The 19,069-nt window shown below is 29.3% G+C and overlaps 3 protein-coding genes across 4 annotated transcripts; 1 reads left to right on the forward strand and 2 right to left on the reverse strand.

Moving 5' to 3' along the window:
• Positions 1-814: 814 nt before the first annotated feature.
• LOC129609512 (transcription initiation factor TFIID subunit 1) lies at positions 815-9,974 on the reverse strand. Its single transcript, XM_055521461.1, has 20 exons — positions 9,709-9,974; positions 9,375-9,655; positions 9,206-9,316; positions 8,456-8,673; positions 8,089-8,376; positions 7,723-8,030; positions 7,294-7,668; positions 7,125-7,230; positions 6,802-7,068; positions 6,396-6,737; positions 5,937-6,319; positions 5,758-5,869; positions 4,264-5,682; positions 4,050-4,194; positions 3,686-3,979; positions 3,144-3,611; positions 2,937-3,035; positions 2,716-2,874; positions 2,501-2,587; positions 815-1,662 (listed from the first exon to the last, which is right to left on the reverse strand). The coding sequence occupies exons 1-20, from the start codon at positions 9,843-9,845 to the stop codon at positions 1,067-1,069; spliced, it is 6,195 nt and encodes a 2,064-aa protein (XP_055377436.1). The 5' UTR covers positions 9,846-9,974; the 3' UTR covers positions 815-1,066.
• A 1,874-nt stretch (positions 9,975-11,848) lies between these two features.
• LOC129609041 (molybdenum cofactor sulfurase 3) lies at positions 11,849-14,891 on the reverse strand. Its single transcript, XM_055520897.1, has 6 exons — positions 14,759-14,891; positions 14,591-14,670; positions 14,361-14,505; positions 13,319-14,267; positions 13,150-13,266; positions 11,849-13,094 (listed from the first exon to the last, which is right to left on the reverse strand). The coding sequence occupies exons 2-6, from the start codon at positions 14,661-14,663 to the stop codon at positions 12,006-12,008; spliced, it is 2,373 nt and encodes a 790-aa protein (XP_055376872.1). The 5' UTR covers positions 14,664-14,670; positions 14,759-14,891; the 3' UTR covers positions 11,849-12,005.
• Positions 14,892-16,019: 1,128 nt separating this feature from the next.
• On the forward strand, positions 16,020-17,876 carry LOC129611402 (protein CREG1). 2 transcript variants are annotated; one of them, XM_055524552.1, is made up of 6 exons: positions 16,228-16,325; positions 16,394-16,585; positions 16,748-17,089; positions 17,148-17,267; positions 17,336-17,417; positions 17,478-17,876. In XM_055524552.1, exons 3-6 carry the CDS (start codon positions 16,766-16,768, stop codon positions 17,717-17,719), a joined length of 768 nt encoding a protein of 255 aa, XP_055380527.1. In that variant the 5' UTR covers positions 16,228-16,325; positions 16,394-16,585; positions 16,748-16,765; the 3' UTR covers positions 17,720-17,876. The 2 variants fall into 2 exon arrangements, with proteins under 2 accessions (XP_055380519.1, XP_055380527.1); XM_055524544.1 differs by lacking the exons at positions 16,228-16,325; positions 16,394-16,585 and adding an exon at positions 16,020-16,122 and having other exon boundaries at positions 17,478-17,875.
• Positions 17,877-19,069: the final 1,193 nt, after the last annotated feature.

Below are 19,069 nucleotides of genomic sequence, written 5' to 3' on the forward strand. Positions count from 1 at the left end.
AAAATTCGAACTACATGTAAAGAAAAAGAAAATGAAAACAAATAAGTCTTTAATTAAATTTTGTAATCACTAAGGTCAAAAAGGTTTTTTTTAAAAATTACAATTCCTTTTTAATTGAAATTATTATCTTAAAAATTAAGAACATATGTAAGAACAATGCAAAATTTCAAATTTTTAAAATTCAAGTAGAAATTCTTAAATTTTTTGTAAAAAATTTCTTTTTTATTGCACATAAATAAGGAAGTAGATCATATAATATATTATACCATATATATGATACCATAGACATTCATCCACATTCTGTTAGTCGCATTACTTGATGTGATGGGTTGTTATTTACAAATCTTGTAACGACAAGTGATGCGAATAAAAGAATTTGGGTGATTGATTATTATTCAAAAGTTCTATGTTAAACATAAAACTACTTTTTGAAGAAAAAAAAACAAATTTTTAGCAAAATGGATGTCAATAATTAGTACAAAACTTAATAATACACTTTATAAATATGTGAATAAATGTAAAGCAAAGTTAATATTTGTTTTAATTAAAGCATTTCAAATTATTATTGATGATTTTCAAATGACAAAAGAAGTAAAATTTTCAATGTGCGATTTCTCAACATAATATAAATGACATACCTTAAAGTTCTATCCTTACGATAAGTTAAAAAATTGTAATCTGTTCTTGGTTTTTTGGTAGCAACTTGAATCATAATTGCGAAAAACACAAAATATAAATACTTATTAGTTTTTTTTTCGTTCTTTCAAAAATATATAAAGTAAAACAGCAAACAATTAAAAATAAAAACTAACAATTTAAATTAGTGATTTATTTACACTTTCTTATTTCAAAGTTTACAATCATACTTAACTTAAAGGCTTAAAATAACAATTATTAAAATTCGAATGACAGAGCTATTGAGTTCCTCGCATTTCTAGATTTTCCTAATTTCAAAATAATAATAAAGAAATTTGAAATTTTTTCTAAAATAAATTTATTTTTCATTAAAAAAAAACTTTATGGACTAAGGCAGTCTCCATCTTTAATATAAAGATATGTTTCATTCTTAAAACCACAATGCATCATCATCTTGATCCTCTTTTTCTTCTTTAGCTACTTTTAATACAAATTTATTTTCTTCCTCATCACTATCAGATATTGCTAAATCATCATGTATATTTGACTGATTTGGGGCTTGATTTTTTGAATCATCATTTTCTGTTGAATCATACTGTTGCTTCTGTTCAAAAACTTCTTGTGATTGCTGTTCCTCCTGATCATAAGATACTTGCTGTTGTTCCTTTTGAGTCAATTCAATATCAGTTTGATACGAGTTTTGTTCCTCTTGTTGCTGATAACCTGGTTGATTCTGCTCATATTGTTCTGACTCTGGCTGTGAATATTGTAATTGCTCTTCTTGTGAATACCCCAGTTGCTGTTGTGTCTGTAAATATTGCGGATCATTCGATGAAAATTGTAACTGTCCGTTTACGACACCTTGCATTTGTAAATCACTTATGAACTGTTGTTGCTGTTGTTCCACAAGATGATCATTTTGAACATTTTGAGAATTTTCTTGAACTGGAGGCGGAGGCATCATTTTATTTGGCATTTGAAGAAAATCTGACGGATCATAATTTGGATCTAGATCCATAGTTTCATCTGAATAATAATAAAAAAAAAAATATATATATATATATAAACTGCAAAAACCAACGAGAATTAGGATGAGTTTTTAAAATAATTCAAATGATTTTTTATTTCTTCTCTAATGTGCAAAATATTCATATTCCTTTTTGTTTAAATCAAGCAATTAAAATTTTTTAAAAATTTTCTGCAAGTTAGTTAAGAAAATTCCGTTTGTTTTAATGCTAAATATTATTGAAATATTTGGCATTAAAACCATTTCAAGTTAAAATAAATTTCAAAAAAGTTAACATTATTATAACAAGGAAATTTATCAAATTATAATACAAAACTTAAAATTAAGAAAGCCCAAGGATATCAAAGCTTAATTAGTAGCAAAATTGTATTAATAAATATATTGTTATTTGCACAACAAAGATAAGTAAATTAATTTTTATATTTGAGGCAAATATTTAACGTATTTAAAATTTTCTTTTCCGTAAAAATGTAAGATGTTTCTTTAAATTTTAAAAACAGTTTCAAAATAGTCAAAAGAAAATATGAAATTATTAAAAAAAGTTATGAATGTAGTGTAAAAATAATAATCAATACTAAATAAATAAAAGAAATAAGTTCTAAAAACTATATTCTAAAATATTGAAATGCAATTTTAAAGAAATTCGCAAACATAATAATACTAATAATTATTTACAGTTCTTAGCTACTGAAGTCAAATATTGGGAATTACTTATAATAGAAAATATAAATTATAAAAGCCCAAGAAAACTAAAAGTTGAAAAAAGTTAATAAAAAAAAAGATAAACTGCAAATTTTAAAATAATTTTAAAAAATCTATTTTTTCAAACAAAATAACCTTGTGATTGTGGATAAAATCCAATACCACTTAATTGTACCATGGCTTCAGCCACTTGTTTACTATCATCTTGGTCGACATTTTCCTCTAAAGGCATTTTCGAGTATAAAAGTTATAAGGGTACATTAAAAATTTGTAATGATCGCGTTTTATAAAAATAAAGTTGATTATTAATAAAAAAAAAAATAATAAATTATCAGAAACTCTTGTCTCACCCATTTCCTCAATAGGTTGTACGGGTTCAATTTTAACTATGCTCGGATCGACCACAGATGTCGCGTTTATTCCTTCTCCTTGATTTAAAGCCACGGCGACACTTTCATCCTCTGTAGTAACTTCCTCGAATTCTTCATCATCGGATGAACATTGTAAGTCTAAAACATAAATTGCATTAACTACAAGAAAGTACATTTCAACGACGTTGCAAAAGCAATACCATCTTCCAATACAGAATTTTGCGTGTTACTTTGATTTGATGTCAGACTATCTTTTCTAGGACGTCCTCTGCCACGTTTAACGCCACCTATTTTCTTTTCTATAATAAGTTCGTAATTTATTAATTGCATTACTAGCGTTGCAGAAAAAATTACTTAAATCACTTTATATTATTTTACATTACAATAGCTCAGAATTTGCATATTACCTTTTTCTTCTTCGTTACCATCTCGAACTTTCCTTGGTCTACCACGTCCCCTTTTAATTTCTGGTAGTGGGGCTATAATCGGGGGTGGACCAGGCATTAAATTAGGTGGGCGATTTTGAGGTGTTGTAGCAGACGCAGCAGATTGTGGTCTCTCATTTCCTTCAATATCAACAAACTCATTTTCCGGAGTACTTGCTCTACTTATCCGCTGCAACTCTCCATATTGATCATCATTTTCCCAAACTCCTTCAAGATCAGCATTTGCTCTAGCTCTCTCCTGTACTTCAGCAATATTTTTTTCTAACTGAGCACAATGTTCTCCCAGCTCATTAAGAGCATTTTTGGAATATTCCAAAATGCCTTTAGCATTTTTAGTGAAAGTTGATTCACTACCATTGTATGTTTCGCAATTGATCGCGATCAACTCTATATCTGCTAAGAATTCCTCACGGGAATGGTATTTATGAGCTAAATTGCAAAAATTTTTCAATAATTTATTTAATAGATTAATATAAATAAGGATTCTCATTAATGTTACGTACCTGCAACTTTTTTAGAAATCGTTTCTAAATCCATTGGTCGTTTTATTATGGAATAGTAGTCTTTAACCTGTTTTTTATTAACCGGTTTTAAAAATGGCCATGCTTCGTGCATCATTTTCAATTTTCCATTAATTAATTTTTCAAAAATAAACGATAATGCTACTTGGTCATCATCATCTAACAATGGATTAATAGCTTTTTCTAATAACATTAACTTTTCTTCTTTTTCAGCTAAACGATCAACACATTTTTGTAACATTCTTTCTGCAGCCATTGTAAGAGGACTTTTGAGCCCTAAGAAAATCAAAATATTAGTTATTACGAATATGTTATAAATGATCGCCTCATTTATTATTAAAATTACCATTATAAACGCTACAATTTTCAACTATTTGGTGGACGTCAGCAAGAAATTCTTCCCTGCTTTGGTAACGTTTCTGTCTTAAATTTTCCCGTATAGTCTGCAAATCCATTGGCCTGGTTACAATTCTGTGATAATCTGGAACCAACTAAAATAAAAACATATAAGTTTGAAGCTTTAAATTTGAAACAGCTGCGTACTCAATATACTCATATACCTTTGCATTAACCGGAAACATAAAAGGCGTTACGTCTGGCATATCCCGCAAATCGCCTAAAATTTCTTCTAATATAGAAGATAAAAGGACAACTGGATCTGTTCTTCTACGATTCGCTGTTTGGTTATGACGTTTTAAATAATCACAATGCAAATCCTCTCCTAAGCGCCTTCGTTTCTTGCCAACAGCTTCTTTAGGTACTTTTAATAGTAATGTTCTTCGTTTCACATCTTCATGGCGTTTTAATAATTTACTACTCAACTTAACTTTAGTTCCATCTACATTCACCAGATCTTCATCATCAGCATTCAATTCTTTTTCAATTTCTTCTTCCTGTTCCTCTGTTACAGCGACATTAACTGGTGGCGTTGGACCAAATGAACCCGTATAAAGAGGGCAGGCTTTATTTGTCCTCATATGTCCTACTTGACCGCATGCACCACATTTAAGTTTCAAATCCTTATTGATTGGTCTGATTTTGCGGCGCGATGGGCTAATGTCTTTACTAGAAGGTGCACCCGGTTGTGTAGAATTTGAGGTTTTAGGATCTCCCAAGTTAGTAGGTATTCCCCCCGGAGCCATTTGTTGCTCCTTCTGTAGCTGAGCAGCACGTTCTCTTTCTTGATTCCTTTTAATACGCCTAAGTTGTTCTTGTAAGCGTCGCTTCTCTCGTTTCATTTCCTCTTTTTGTTGTTCGTCCAAAGTAGCAAATTGTTTGATAAATGCTTCATCCTTGGTCGTTCTAATCTTGACATAAGCATCTATTACCGGTTGTCTCCGCACTGTTTCTACTCTTGTATATTCTTTTCCTTCAGAATCCTTAAAAACTCGCGTAATTTTTAAAATTCTTCCTTGATTTGAATTTTGAGCTTGTTGTTCATCTTTATTTTTTTTATCATTTTTATTTGAATTTACGTTATCTCTTTGTCCTTCCATAATTTTTTTCAACAACTCTTGTCGTTCTTGCTCTTCTCGTTCAAGTGACAACTGAGTTGATGTTTTTTTATTAGCTAACATATTTTCCAAATTTTTACCCATTTCTTCTATATCTGACTCTTCGGATGCTGATGAGTCCTCATCTTCATCCGTAGATAAAATTTCAGAACTTGCTAAAACTTTATTTTGTAAGTCAAAAATACGCTGACACTCTTCCTTGTAACGTTCCTGATGTTCAGCTATGGAAAATCTATTACCACGCGAGAATTTATCCATACCTTGTTCACCTTGCTTCGCCTTTTCTGTCGATAATGTCCGTACAACGTCTATAACTTCCCATCGTGATAATTTTTTGATTTCTTCTTCTGGAACTTTAAATTTACGCAATAATTCTTTTGCTTTATTTAAGGGAAGGCGACGTAAATCTGCGTCAGTTCCAGTAACAGTCCTTTTTGGTTGAGATTCCTGTTCTTCTTTCGTTTGCTGAAATTATTTTAATTATAAATCACATCTACCAAAAAATTTAACTCAATCGCAATGCAATATAAAACTTCTTACAGTTGGTTTATTTGGAACTCGGACGTAAGAAAAACCTTCCCCGCAACCTGTTGGATCTGCTGGTCCTGTTAGCTGTAACAAGCATTTACCCCGCATAGCTTGAATATATGCCCTTTATAAAAATATAAATATTAAATAAGGCTCTAGGAGAGAATTTGGAAACAAATAGAAATTTATACCTTGTAGTATTCCAAGGAGCAACTTTAACTTCATCATCCATTTTCAATTGTTGTTCTTCATCATCATCCTCCTGTTGGGCAAAAATAAATTTTTCTCCGTAACCGGCATCTTTTAACCGTTGCTCTGCTGCTATCATGCTGAAGAAAGCGCAACATTGTTCAGGTGATACCATGGCGCGAATTTCTTCTTCTGAAGGTAATCTAAATTCTGGCTTTATAACCCACCAGTTAGAGTCCATTCCAGTTCTTTTAAAATCAGCACATTGTTTTAATCTTTTACGAATGCTACTCTCTGAATGAGCCGGAAATGCTTTTTTAATGTCATCCATTTTTATACGCCGAGGATTATCTTTGCTTTTCCAGAACAAACGATAAATGAAAACCTACATGAAGCATTGGGATTTTAATACTATTGCAAATATAATTTAAAAAATTTTATCGAATTTAAAACAAACTTACTTGCAAAAAGTCTCTAGCAAAATTGTTAGCCCGTTTAGAATTCGGACCTGGGACTTCGTATAAAGGACATTCTTGACCAACTGTGAACAAAGCATTGATTTCTCGAATCCAATAATTATATCTACTTCTGATTACCAAGAAATCAGTCAAGCTTACTTGATGGGGATAAATTGGGGCCCGATACATATTATTTTCTACAGTTTGAATGCATACACCCGGATTTAGAATACCTAAAAAGGGACTAGTATGCGCGTAGGCTATTTCACCATATTTAAATTGTGGAGGAGAATCCTTTTCAGCTTTTCGTTTGTAATAATTTTTTATTTTCGAACACATGCCAACCTACAAAAAAAAAAAAACAAAATTTCAAATGTTGTTTTTACGTCAGATGATACTAAAAAATTACCTGATTCATTAGAGGCGGATGTTCTTCGCAAAATTCAACTAAAATTATATCACCGTCTTTGCCACTTAAGTCATCTGGATTCCTCATGAAAAATACGTCTCCTCCTCCTGATGCTATTCTTTCAAGTTCTCTTTGTTTAGCTTTTTTTACAATATGTTTTACTAAAGGTAACACTGGATGATGATTGCTATCTGACAGAGGTCCATGAGAGTACTTTTTCATTGCTGGCCTATGGAACATTCGTAGTTTCATTGGACCCATATGCGTCTGAAAAATTTATAATAAAGCAAATACTTTAATTTTCTCAATTTTATTATAAGTACCGGAATAAATGGAGCTCTTAATTCAACAACAGGCGTCGAATGTTGTATCAAATTACCACCACTGACTTTAAGTCTAACACTTTCAACGGTCTTTGGCATATAATAACTAGAAATAAATTTCGTTATTTTCTACTTTCAAGAATTTTACTATTGAAAAAATACTACTTACACGTCATTTGAAATGTTAAAAGGATCTCGATCAGGACTTTTGGGAGGTGGCGGTGGTGTATCTTCAGCTAACACGTTAATAACACCGGCTTTACCTAATAATATTTTTGATTTTTTTACATGGGGGTGAGGAATTTTGATTTTCGGCGGTGGTCCGGTATTTTTATTGACTTTTGATGGATCTATATCATCAGGGATACCTAATATAATATTTTCATCGTTCGGATCTAAGGTTAACACTTTAGGTTTTGGTACTTTGGGCATTGATTCGGCATCCCAGATAATTTCATCTTCCCACTTACTGTATATAAGTTCTTCGTTTTCAACGGGGAAAATGCTATACCACGTATCATCCGTTTGTTCGGGTTTCTGTAAACTGAAATATATTAAATTAAAATCGTAACCGTTTACTTTTTTCTATTATATTTACATTGGGGTTTTGCTTGATATTTTTCCAGGTAGCTGAGGAGTAGATGATGGTAGTTTTCCAGTAGGTGTAGCTGTTACCGGCATACCTTTACCTGGCTGGCTAAAAGCTGCTGCTGCTGTACGTGAACCACTTGATGGAAGCCAACCAGCCGCATTGGTTTTTGAATTAAGTTTTTGCAAAACTTTTGATTTTATATCATTTCCATCCCATACAACGTCATCTTCCCAATGAATTTGGGAAACCATCAGATAGGCATCGTCTGCAATTGGTTCTCCTTTAATGTCTAATTCTTCTATTTCTTGCTTTCCCTAATTAAACATAGTTGCAACTTTGTAAATAAAAAAACAGATTTTTTTTCTAGTGTACCTTAGTTTTAAAACCATAATTAAATCCATCTCCAGATTCTGGGACTTCCAACATATCATACCAAATTTGAGCAGGTCCAAATCTCCAATCTGCTACTTTAGGTTTATTTTCGTTATTATCATCTCCATTTGACCCTTCTTCTTTGATATTATCATCATTTGTAATAGATAGTAACTTATCCTCATCATCAGAAACGCATTGTTCTTTTTTTGGATCCGGACCGTATCTTAGACTAAATCCGTGTCGTAGCTCATCAGTATCGCTTGTTGAATCAGATCCTGTATTTGGCTTTAAAAAATATTTTTAATTTTTTTTTGTTTTTTAAAAATATATATGTATAAAGATATAACAAAAATCAGATTTCTACCAATCTATGATCCCTAGATTGTTTTCGCTTCCTACGTTTTTTTTTGACATGTCTCCAAATTTGGGGCAAACTTGATGGTTTTCCAGGACCAAACAGACGTGAAAATCTTAAAACTTTGTCAGGTCGAAAATCAGGAAATAGTTCTCGGACATCTACATTTGCATATTTCGAAGGTAACATTGCAGCAAGTGGAGTGTCTAGCTTTTTTGGTGCATCAACTGTTTAAAAAATTTAAATCTGATTATCTTAATAAAACTAAAAAGGTATTGTATTCAGCTGTTCAAATTTGGCCTTTTCAATATGTTATCTTTTTGATAAACAGTATATATGAAATTTATAAAATCCTTGCTACCTTACGGTATTATTATTTATAAAGTACATATAATAATAATTGTTAAAGAACGCACATATCAAAATTAATGAACATTTCACAATCTGATCTTTTAAAGATGGTTAAAATAAATATTCTAATTAAAAAAAAAAATATCTTTAATAAAAGCTTTGATTAAATTAACATAGTATTTTCGTAAGAAAATTGGAAACCATTTGATATTACTATGTAACTAATCAAAAGTGGTAAAACACGTATAAATTCTACGTAGACCCACATATAGGTATACAACCTTAAAAAAATGGTCGAACAGTTTCCCATTTTTTTTAAACTTTTCTCTTCGTAAATAAGTCAAACAGAAGTTACGTCGTAGTAAATTTTTGAATTTCTGTTAGAAAAAGGCAAAAGTTCAAACTCACGTTTTTCAGTTTTAATATCGGTTTCACCATCAGATTTATATGTTTGCTCATAAGTAGAGGTTTTTAAAGGTAAACTTGGTGGCGGCATTAGTTCTTTATCATCCTTTTTATCTAGAAAATGACAAAAAAAAATAAGATCTTATTTAAAAAAAATTATTTACTAAAACACCTGTATCACTATCAGATTTTTCATCTTTCAAACTTCCATCATTTTTAATATCTGCTGATAATTTACTTGCCGGTATTTCATCTTCTATATCGTAATCATCATTAGAACTTTGATTATTACTTTCTCGCGGTGGACTTGAAAAATCTTCCGCAAGTTCATTAATATCTGAGTAATCAATAGCATTTTCATTTTTCGCAAAAGATTCTTCTATACCGCGGCCAAAATCACCCTGACTGCCCTTATCGGAAATAACTTCGTGTAAAAATGAATCAAACCCAAATCTACAAAACAAATTTATGTTTACTTTTTCAAACTTTCAAAACTCTAAATATACCTTGATAAAGATGAAAGACTTTTTTTAACTTCTGAATCGAAAATGTCGTCTTCAAGTTTTCCTTCTGAATCAATGTTCCCAAATAAAAATCCGGTCAAATCAACACCAGTTTTTTCTTCGTCGCTGTCTGAACTCATTTTATGTATTAAGCAATGGTTACAAATTCTTCACGAGTTTACAAAATATTTATAGATATTTAAATCCTTATAATTTTTCTTTTAATTAAAAGCTAAAAGTAGAAATTGTTTGCCTGCAAACAATTTGACAATTTGGGATTGACAATTCATGCAAAAATGTTGTATTGGGACTTGTGAAACATAAAGTGACAGCGAAAAAAAAATGGTGAAAAAAAAAATCAGTGTTAGTGCGGAAATACATGTGGTAAGCTCCAGAAGTATCAGTTATCCCGTTTATATGGCAAAATCGAGCGTTCTTGAAGCCTATTTTATGCACATGTAAACCTTGCTTGACTTGAAGCCGGCTTCACTCACGCCAATCAAAAATTTATGTCTTCTTGATTTGAAATGTTAATAATGACTTAAAAAAAAATAGCTGAACGACGTTTTCAAGCTTTTAAGCTAAAATTTTTTAAAAATCGGAGAATGTCACGTGATTTTAGTTAAATTGTAAGATTTGAATGTGTAAGTAAAAATGTAAGGTTAGCTAGTAAAGCAAAAATTAACAATTTTTATAATTTTTATATTAGCTTTTAATAACTGCATTTTCAATCAAAATTGCTACTTATTAGTTAAAAGAAAAGTTAAACAGTCACTTAACACGCGCTACTCCTTATACAAATTTATTGTGATATGATGCATGTAAATCTGGGTAATACATTACGCTTAAAGTAAAATCATTGGTACGCATTTATGACGATCAAATTTTAAAGACGCTCTCGTTTCTCTCATAAAAGTTCATTGCGTCGTTTGAAAGTGCTGAATTTAGCTTTACTCTTGATATATTTTCATTTAATTTCAAATTACTTCACTTTTGACATTTAACATGACATAAGTACAACATGACATTTTCAAAAACCTCTGTACTAAGGTTGAAGTTAATTCAGAGAGAAAAAAAATGCGCAAAAAATATAAGAAATTAGAAAAATTCAAAATTTCGTATAAAATATAGATTCGCACTTTTCAGTTGCTTATATCAAATGAACTTGAAAAATTTTATAAAGAGAAAGCAATAATGTAAAGCCTCGGAAAAAGAAAAAAAATAAACCAGAGGGAAAACTTGAAAAAACTGTTTAACACCCTATAAATAGTTGCTGAGTATCAAATTTCAAAATATTTGTAAACAAATATTTTTTGCTTAAACAAGAAACCGAAAATTTTGATTTTGAATTATAAAAGAATGAAACTTAGAAAAAATCATTTATGAATCAATTTTGTTTATCTTATTTTTAATTTGTTTTGAAAAAAAATTATTATTGACGAAAAAATTTTTTTTGAAAAATAAAACCATTTGATATAACCAAGAAAAACATGTTCTGGCAGCTTTAATATTTGAAGCTTTTAAAAAACTAAATTTTACTTTACAAAACTTGAAAAAAACTTTATACTTTGAGAAAATGAAAACGTCATCATTTTCTCTCATTTTTGTTTAAAAGATATAATACCAGCCGCTTTGCACACAAAAACTTTATTAAGTTTTTAAAAATATTTTATACCAGACTTTATTTTAAATTTTATTAATACTTAGCGGTCCACGTAAAGCGACCAACAAATTCAACATTATTCGGGATCATAGTATCCGTTTTTTTGTTTTTGTCTAAACATGATCATAATTTGAATGTGACAAATTTTTAAATGGCTGTCAGTTCGAACGAGACTCTTTCAAACTTCGTCGGCAAATTGTAAAATTTGAAATTCAGAGTTTGATCAAACTTCTATACTTACAAAAATAAAAAAAAATTTAATTTTAACATACATATGTATAAAAATGACGATGGATTCTTACGTGCTTAACTATAAAGTAAGCAAAATATTGGAAAGATACTATAAGTTAGCAAATAAAGAAACGCAAGCTGCGAGAAAATTAAATGACATATTATTAAGAAGATCGGAATTAGAGGATTTATTATTAAAAACATTAAGGGAACCAGAAACTATTGAGAAAGTATTTAAATACAAATAGATGAATGATAAAATAGAATTTTATAAATTTTAATCTGACGTGATTTTCACAGGAAAATACAAAAAAATTAAAAAATATGTATGTCATAGCATAGTACATAATATACATATGTGTTCTATAGTCTTAAATATATTTTTTGTAAATCAAATAAAAACGTTTTAATTTTTTGCTAGAGTAACTTTATCATTGCAGGATATACTTTTATTTGCAGGCCCCTCATCCAAAATCTTTTGTGATAAATAAATACCAAATTTTATTTTTCCTTGAAATTCTTTTGCAATAGTTTTTAGAGGCTCAGCAGTTTTATCCCCAGTATTTTGATCGATACAAATCATTTGGCATCGTGTGCACGGACCTTCAATATTGAAGTCGATATCACCTATTTGTAGATTTTTAATATTGTTCTCCTCGAATGCGCAGCAATTTTCTATAATTAAGTTTGCTCTGAATCTTTTTACAACATCATCTAAAGAGTTCATATTTTTTTGCCAATTGGGAATTCTTTTTAACAACCATGCAACAGATGATTTATTTATTAATAAATATTGGGCTTGATTAGATAAATTAATTTCTTTAGAAGTCCCGTCGCTATATTTGCGTTCTGAATTATCGTTTTGTCGAATTAAACGAAGACCAGGAGTACTTAAAACATCTGACAACCAAGCAGCAATTTCGTTGCCGCAATCGAAACCTTGAATAGAGTCCCCACACACTTTGCTTTGGCAAAAATTTGTCGTGATAGTGTTTGTTTCATCAACTGAAACTTGCAAAGGAATTGGTGTTGAAACTTTTTCCTTAAAGCTTAGTTCTAAGTGATTGGACTTTAAGTTTATACGTGGCTTAATTAGACAGAGCTGTGTGCAACGTTTTTGAGTAAATGCCATTCCGTTTGAATCCACTATCATCCAAATTCTGTCATATTTTAGGCCATTCTCTGTTATTTCCCACTGGGTTTCGCCATTGATTTCGAAAGCGGCACAGGATTTTATGGGATAAATGCAAATTTTAGTTAACTGTGCTTTGACTCGACTTAGACGTTCTGGAATGTGTCTAAGTGCTTTTGGCAGATCTTTAGACTTAATAATTTCAAGTCTTTTTTGAGAAGTTTCTGAGACATAACAATTTTTCAACATTTGCAGTACGGCATCCACATCTGATTTTTGAGTTATATATCCAAAAGAAATTCTTACACCACCTGTAGGTTGACCCTCTATCAAATCATTATAATCGCTACAAACATGTCCCGCCTATAATTAAATGAGAATTTTATCGAAATCTTACTACTTTAAAAAATTTAATAACTTGGAAATGTTTGACAATGTCTTCATCCCGTAACTTTAAAAATGATTGACATGCACCAGCATTACAAAAGCAACCAGTTCTTAATATTATATTGTAAACAGCAGCGATGCAAGCAACCTAAAATATTAATTAATATTAATAAAATTGTACTTTATATTATTAGACTAACCTCAGCAAAACCAACATAACTACCATCTTCATGTAAAATATTAAAACAAACTATTCCTCCCTGTGTCTCAGATGATTCATAATTTGTATGATTATAAAATTCAATTAACTTTTGACCATTTTCATGTCTTAGATCATTTAAAGATTCATAAAAATATTTAGCTAAATTAAAAACATGCCTAGAGATTCTTTGTTGACTTCTTAAATCATTTGTTGAAGGCACTAATCTTTCAAGAGTTTTAAACCCTTCTAACAAACTAGCTATACTTAAAAAAGATAATGTTCCATCCTCATATTGCTCCGCAAAATTATCGCGCTTTACATGGAAATCTTTACAAGTCATTGAAATTTTCACAGTTCCACCACCAAAATACTTTTTTTTCATAACACTTTGCCCTCTTTTGCTCAATAAAAGTGCTCCCAAGCCTGTAGGATATCCAAATATTTTATAAAAAGAAATGCACACGAAATCCGGACTATATTTTTTAAGATCTAAAAAATTCGTAGCAGCAAATGAAGCTGCGTCTAAACAAATAAAACATTTGTTTTCTGATGTATGATCCAACTCCCCACGGATGTATTTTCCGTGGTCTATAATTCCTTTGTTTTGTATACTTTCAATTACATCTAGTGGCATCTTATAACCACTAAGATTACATTGGGCTGAAAAAGCTAACAACGAGTTCCCGGAAAATTTCTTGAAATCACAGTTTTTTCTTCGATTTGATGAAATATTTTTCAAAATATCACTTCTAGTTAAAACAGAAACGTTTTTAGTTTGAACAACTTCTCGCATCCCTAGGACAGAAGTATGGTTTTCTTGACAATAATGAAATGATCCGCTTGTTCCAAAATCAAAGCATTCTGCAACAGTCTTAAGTGCAGCGCTAGCATTAGCAGTAAACACAATTGTGTATTTTTCGGAGTTGGTGTTGAAAAAACTCAGAATTCTAAAAATGATATGTATATGTTAATAAAAGAGCATTATTGTTATGTTGTCTCTTTCAATTTCTCCTATTATATAATTGATTCATATATCTTACCTAAATCTTACTTGATCTACGAGATCTCCTGTTATTTTGCATGTATGCGGATTGCAAAAAATATTATCTTTTAATAATTTTGAGACACAATCAATTTGTTTTTCTGAATACAATGCAGTTCCAGCATGATCTACATATATTTTATCTGTTTAGGATATGAGATACTTTTAGTTGTTTTATTAAGATAATAGAAATGAAAATTATTCCTTTGTTCAAATATATTTACGTACCGTCTATCCTTTTAAATTCTTCTTTGATTCTTGAAATTTCTTTTTCACTAAACTCATTTACCAGTTCAGTCATTTTTTAACTGCAATTTATAAAATAAGATGTATATTCCAAAGCTTTTACAAAAATCAAATTTAATAGAAAAATGCAATGATTATTTTATTATATACCTAAAGTAAATACTTTGCTATTTCGCTATGTAAAGATAATATTATATTTAATTGTTTACTTTTTACAACCAAATGTGACAGTGACACGATTCAAAATTTTAAAAGTATGGAGAAACTACAATGAAGACTCGCTGACCGAGCGTTTACATGTGCAAGTTATTGTCAGAAATATAACAATAAAATATTTTTCTTATACTCTAAGAAACCCTCCTTCCTTACCCAATTAGAAATGTTTCCAATTCCTCCACCAGGCGAAGGAGAAATGTTTCTAACTCTGTGATGCACACTATATTGAAAAATAACATGTTGTGAAGAGTTTTTATCATGACATAACAAAAGTATTAAGGCCTGGAGCTTGATATAACAAAAATCCCAGCTTTGCTGTCAATTAGTGTTTATTTATACTCTATTCAGACAATATTACCAACAACATTTTATGAAAAGAACCTAGTTACAAATTTTTATAAGAAAACACTTTAAAAAAATATGTTGCGCAGAATGTGCATAACTTCTGCTATTTGCCATCAGACAAACTTTGATGTCAATTAGAGTTTACATAATTATAGATAACACTTTTATCAGACTCAATTTAAATCTTAGATTTATTCGTTTTTGTGAACAGTAACAGTCTTAGATTTTTTCACATATGTAAACAGTAATCAAATCTTAGATTTTGTCGTATATGCAAAAAGTCTACTGACTCGGAGACACTTTTTTGGCTCATTTAAGTGCGTATTCACTGGTTTGTCGATACGACCTAACGTATTTTCAAACTAAATCGCAACTTGAAACGCAAATTTAATTATTATTTTATATGTAGTACTACTACAATTACATAATGTACTTGTCGAAAAGGATCAAATAAGTTGTAATAAAACAAAAACTACTCAGGTTAAAAGCGATAAACCAATGAACCCATGTTTATTTCTACGTTTTTAAGCTGCACATATACAAATGCGTCAATATTAAACTGCAAAATTAATTCACTTTACTAATTTCTTTAAATTTTGTTCTAATTCTTTCCCCTTCAAACTTTAACCCAAGGTGCATAAATAAAGAATCTAGGTTTTAAAAAATTGATGAATTGAAAAAGAGATGAGATTGAAAAATTAATAGTGTGACAAAAGCCAAAGATTTCCACAAAATATCAGCATTGCATGTTGGAATTTTGTTTCACTTAACTTTCATTTCAACACGTCTCAGCTGTCAGCCGTGCGATCTTTACTTACTGTCACTGCCTTGTTATTTTTTATTTGTGGTGAATAATTATAAAAAATCAAAACAATGAATTTTGAATTTAGTATATAAAAGACGCATAAACGAATAAGAAGTTGAAAATAGTTAATAGCAATATAGTGCTACAGGTAAGTCAAAATTTTATTTCTATTTTCTACATGAATGTATAAAAAATATATATTTGAATATAATATAAATATAAATTTAATATTAGCATAATCATTGCAAAATTGCTTTGAATATTGTGTATATGCACGTATAGGCGGAAGTACATAATGATGTATATTACGCATATGAAACAAAGGCGAAAGAAGTTTTTAAAAATTATAAAGTAAAATCTGCAAAGACTATATTAACTTTATGCATATTATTCCCTTATATTTTAATTTGCTATTTTAGAGTAAATAAGTACCTGTTAAAGGAAATTTACAAATATATGTAGGTACCAAAACCTGCCTATCTACACACTATGTCACTTTATAGTCGTTACCTGTTTTAAAATTAGCAATATTAACGGCCTTTGTTATAATATTTAGACTCTCCAAGACGCAATTTATAGCATAGAATTTTTACTTAATAATATAAAGATAAGTAAGTTGAACTAATTTTTTCTGTTCTTGAAATTATATTAACAAAATAATTCTCGCGAGCGTAAAAATATATATACTTTTTATCTTATTCCATGTACATAGGTGGGAAATATATTTTTCGATATTTTGGCATTTTCAAATTAGTTTTATTTTTTATATGTAGGCAATATAAAAAGTAAATATGCTTCGAGCTGCAATTTATTTGTTAATGTCTATGATTTTATTCAATCAATCGTCGTCATATTCAGTAGTTCAAGATGAGAGAATTATAAGAAGCTATCTGGAACCGAAAGCCGTTAAAGAAAGGGATCATGCGAAAGTGGCTCGTAACCTGGTACACAAATCTAAATGGGCATCAATCGGAACAAGATCAACTGATTCAAATATTCAGGGATATCCAATGGTTAATATAATGTCAATTAGTGATGGTATTGTAAATGAAAAATCCACGGGCGTTATATATTTTCTTTCAACAACATTGGATTTTACTGGGCAGGATTTATTGGTAAGAATTTGTTTTAAACCTAAAGGGTAATGATGAATATTTGTTTTTCAAATAATAGGTTGATAATAGAGCTACTCTTATGATATCCGATGATGAAGATTTACATTGTTCTAAACAAAATATAGATCCAATGGAACCAGTTTGTCCAAGAGTACATATTTCTGGAAATATGATAAAGGTAGAGATGAAGAGTTGAAAGCTCTTTTTCCGTTTTAATATTTTTCTATATAAATTAAACTTTTTTAGATGGATGAAAGTTTCCCAGATTATAAAGTCGGGCTTGATAGTATAATAAGACTTCATCCTGCTGCATTGAACTGGATAAAAGGTATAAACAATTTATTATTTTTAATAATTGTATGTATGTAATGTAATAAATTGATTTCAGCCCATGCCAGTTTTAGCTTATTCAAAGTAGATATTAAAAATATTTATGTACTTGACTATTACGGTGGTCCACATAATGTTTCACTCGACAAGTATTATGCTACCCAACCAGATAATTCAGAGGAATTGCCAGTAAAAGCTCAAACCGAATTGAAGCAATCTTTAGATAAATATTTTTCGAAGAATGAAGTAAATATTAGAATACCAAAAAACAAATATAAAACTGTTAATATTATTTTATAACTGCAAATTTTGCGGATTTCTGTATCAAAAAGACTTAACAATACCATTTTAAAGAAATTTTGTGATCAAATTTATAACAACAATTTTTTTTATAAGATTTTTATGTAGAGATTATTAAATGTGTGGTATATAAAATATAAATCTAAATTAATAAAAGTAATGCTGTTAAATTTTTATTGTCCTTTTGGAATGATAACACGTATGAAGATAAAAAATACGTGAGCCATGAATTAAGTTTTTTATATACCTACATCGATTTCACATATTTTGCAGGAATAAAATATTTATAGACACATTATTAAACGAAGTATGTAGGTATGTAAATAGTATTTTCAACGGCTTAAACGCAAAAGAAAAGGTTAAGGTTGATATTTGATTTCTTGATAAGGTAAATTGGAAAATTTAAATGAAAATCGAAAATTTTGTTTACATTTACACATTTATTAATTTTTTATTTCATTTGTTTTGTTTTTTAACCACCACTTGTTTTTTCTAATGTTTTTACTTATTAATACTTTTCATATATATTTTTTTATTTCATATTCTTTTTTTTTGCATTATTTTCACTTCCTCTTAAATTTTAAATAATTTTTTTTTCTACTAACATTGATGTAAGTATGTATTTATATATGTTTTAACTACATATAGATTAATGATTTTATTTTCCACAATCAATGTCTCAATCATTTGTTTTACTATATTACTTTTAAAAGTATAAAAAATCAAAGTACATACACAGATAACATAATTTACAAATTTCATATTTTGTTTTATCTTATAATATAGAAGTATAAATAAAGAATATTTTACATAGTATTCATACTAAAAAAACTTTTTTGCATTTTTACTCTATAGATAAGGAGCAAATATTTGTGTTCTAAAGTTAAAAACATTTCGAAATTTACATGTAAAAAATTAAGTTGTTGATATTAGTCAAAAATTAAAAGTAATTTTAAACATAAAAATTTAAACTATAGAAATACTTTTAAAAAGTAGATTTCAAATTATGTACTAAATCTAACTTAATTTGGTTTCCAGTTGTTCAATAAGAAAAACAGATTAAAATTAATGAACGATTGCTAATTTCAATTAGATTAATTAAATCGATTTTATTTTTTAAGCAATCTAAACAAAAAGTTGTACAAATAAAAATTAAATATACCAGAGCTTTGCATTAACTTGGCAATGTCTGTCACTAAAAATTATTCATATTATGAATAGAGTACAAAACCGTTTGTGTACTTTAGAGTAATCTAGAGCGGGCGAAGCAAATTAATATTAAGTCAGTTACTTTCAAAAAATATGTATGTATGTATGTATGTAATCTATAATTTTTGTGATATGTTTAAG

The sequence above is a fragment of the Condylostylus longicornis genome, unplaced genomic scaffold (genome assembly GCF_029603195.1).
Source record: "Condylostylus longicornis isolate FDR11 unplaced genomic scaffold, ASM2960319v2 ptg000004l, whole genome shotgun sequence".
Lineage (NCBI taxonomy): Eukaryota > Metazoa > Arthropoda > Insecta > Diptera > Dolichopodidae > Condylostylus > Condylostylus longicornis.

Excerpts from the sequence above, each read along its gene's own strand:
- LOC129609041 (XM_055520897.1), bottom strand. The coding sequence starts at position 14,663 with ATGACTGAACTGGTAAATGAGTTTAGTGAAAAAGAAATTTCAAGAATC. Across the intron at positions 14,268-14,360 it reads GTAGATCAAGTAAGATTTAG|AATTCTGAGTTTTTTCAACA; the intron begins GTAAGATATATG and ends TATCATTTTTAG. Across the intron at positions 13,095-13,149 it reads ACATTGTCAAACATTTCCAA|GCGGGACATGTTTGTAGCGA; the intron begins GTTATTAAATTT and ends ATTTAATTATAG.
- LOC129609512 (XM_055521461.1), bottom strand. The coding sequence starts at position 9,845 with ATGAGTTCAGACAGCGACGAAGAAAAAACTGGTGTTGATTTGACCGGA. Across the intron at positions 2,875-2,936 it reads AAATTCTGTATTGGAAGATG|ACTTACAATGTTCATCCGAT; the intron begins GTATTGCTTTTG and ends TTTATGTTTTAG. Across the intron at positions 2,588-2,715 it reads ACAACCTATTGAGGAAATGG|AGGAAAATGTCGACCAAGAT; the intron begins GTGAGACAAGAG and ends AAATGCCTTTAG.
- LOC129611402 (XM_055524544.1), top strand. The coding sequence starts at position 16,766 with ATGCTTCGAGCTGCAATTTATTTGTTAATGTCTATGATTTTATTCAAT. Across the intron at positions 17,268-17,335 it reads TTTCTGGAAATATGATAAAG|ATGGATGAAAGTTTCCCAGA; the intron begins GTAGAGATGAAG and ends AAACTTTTTTAG. Across the intron at positions 17,418-17,477 it reads TGCATTGAACTGGATAAAAG|CCCATGCCAGTTTTAGCTTA; the intron begins GTATAAACAATT and ends AATTGATTTCAG.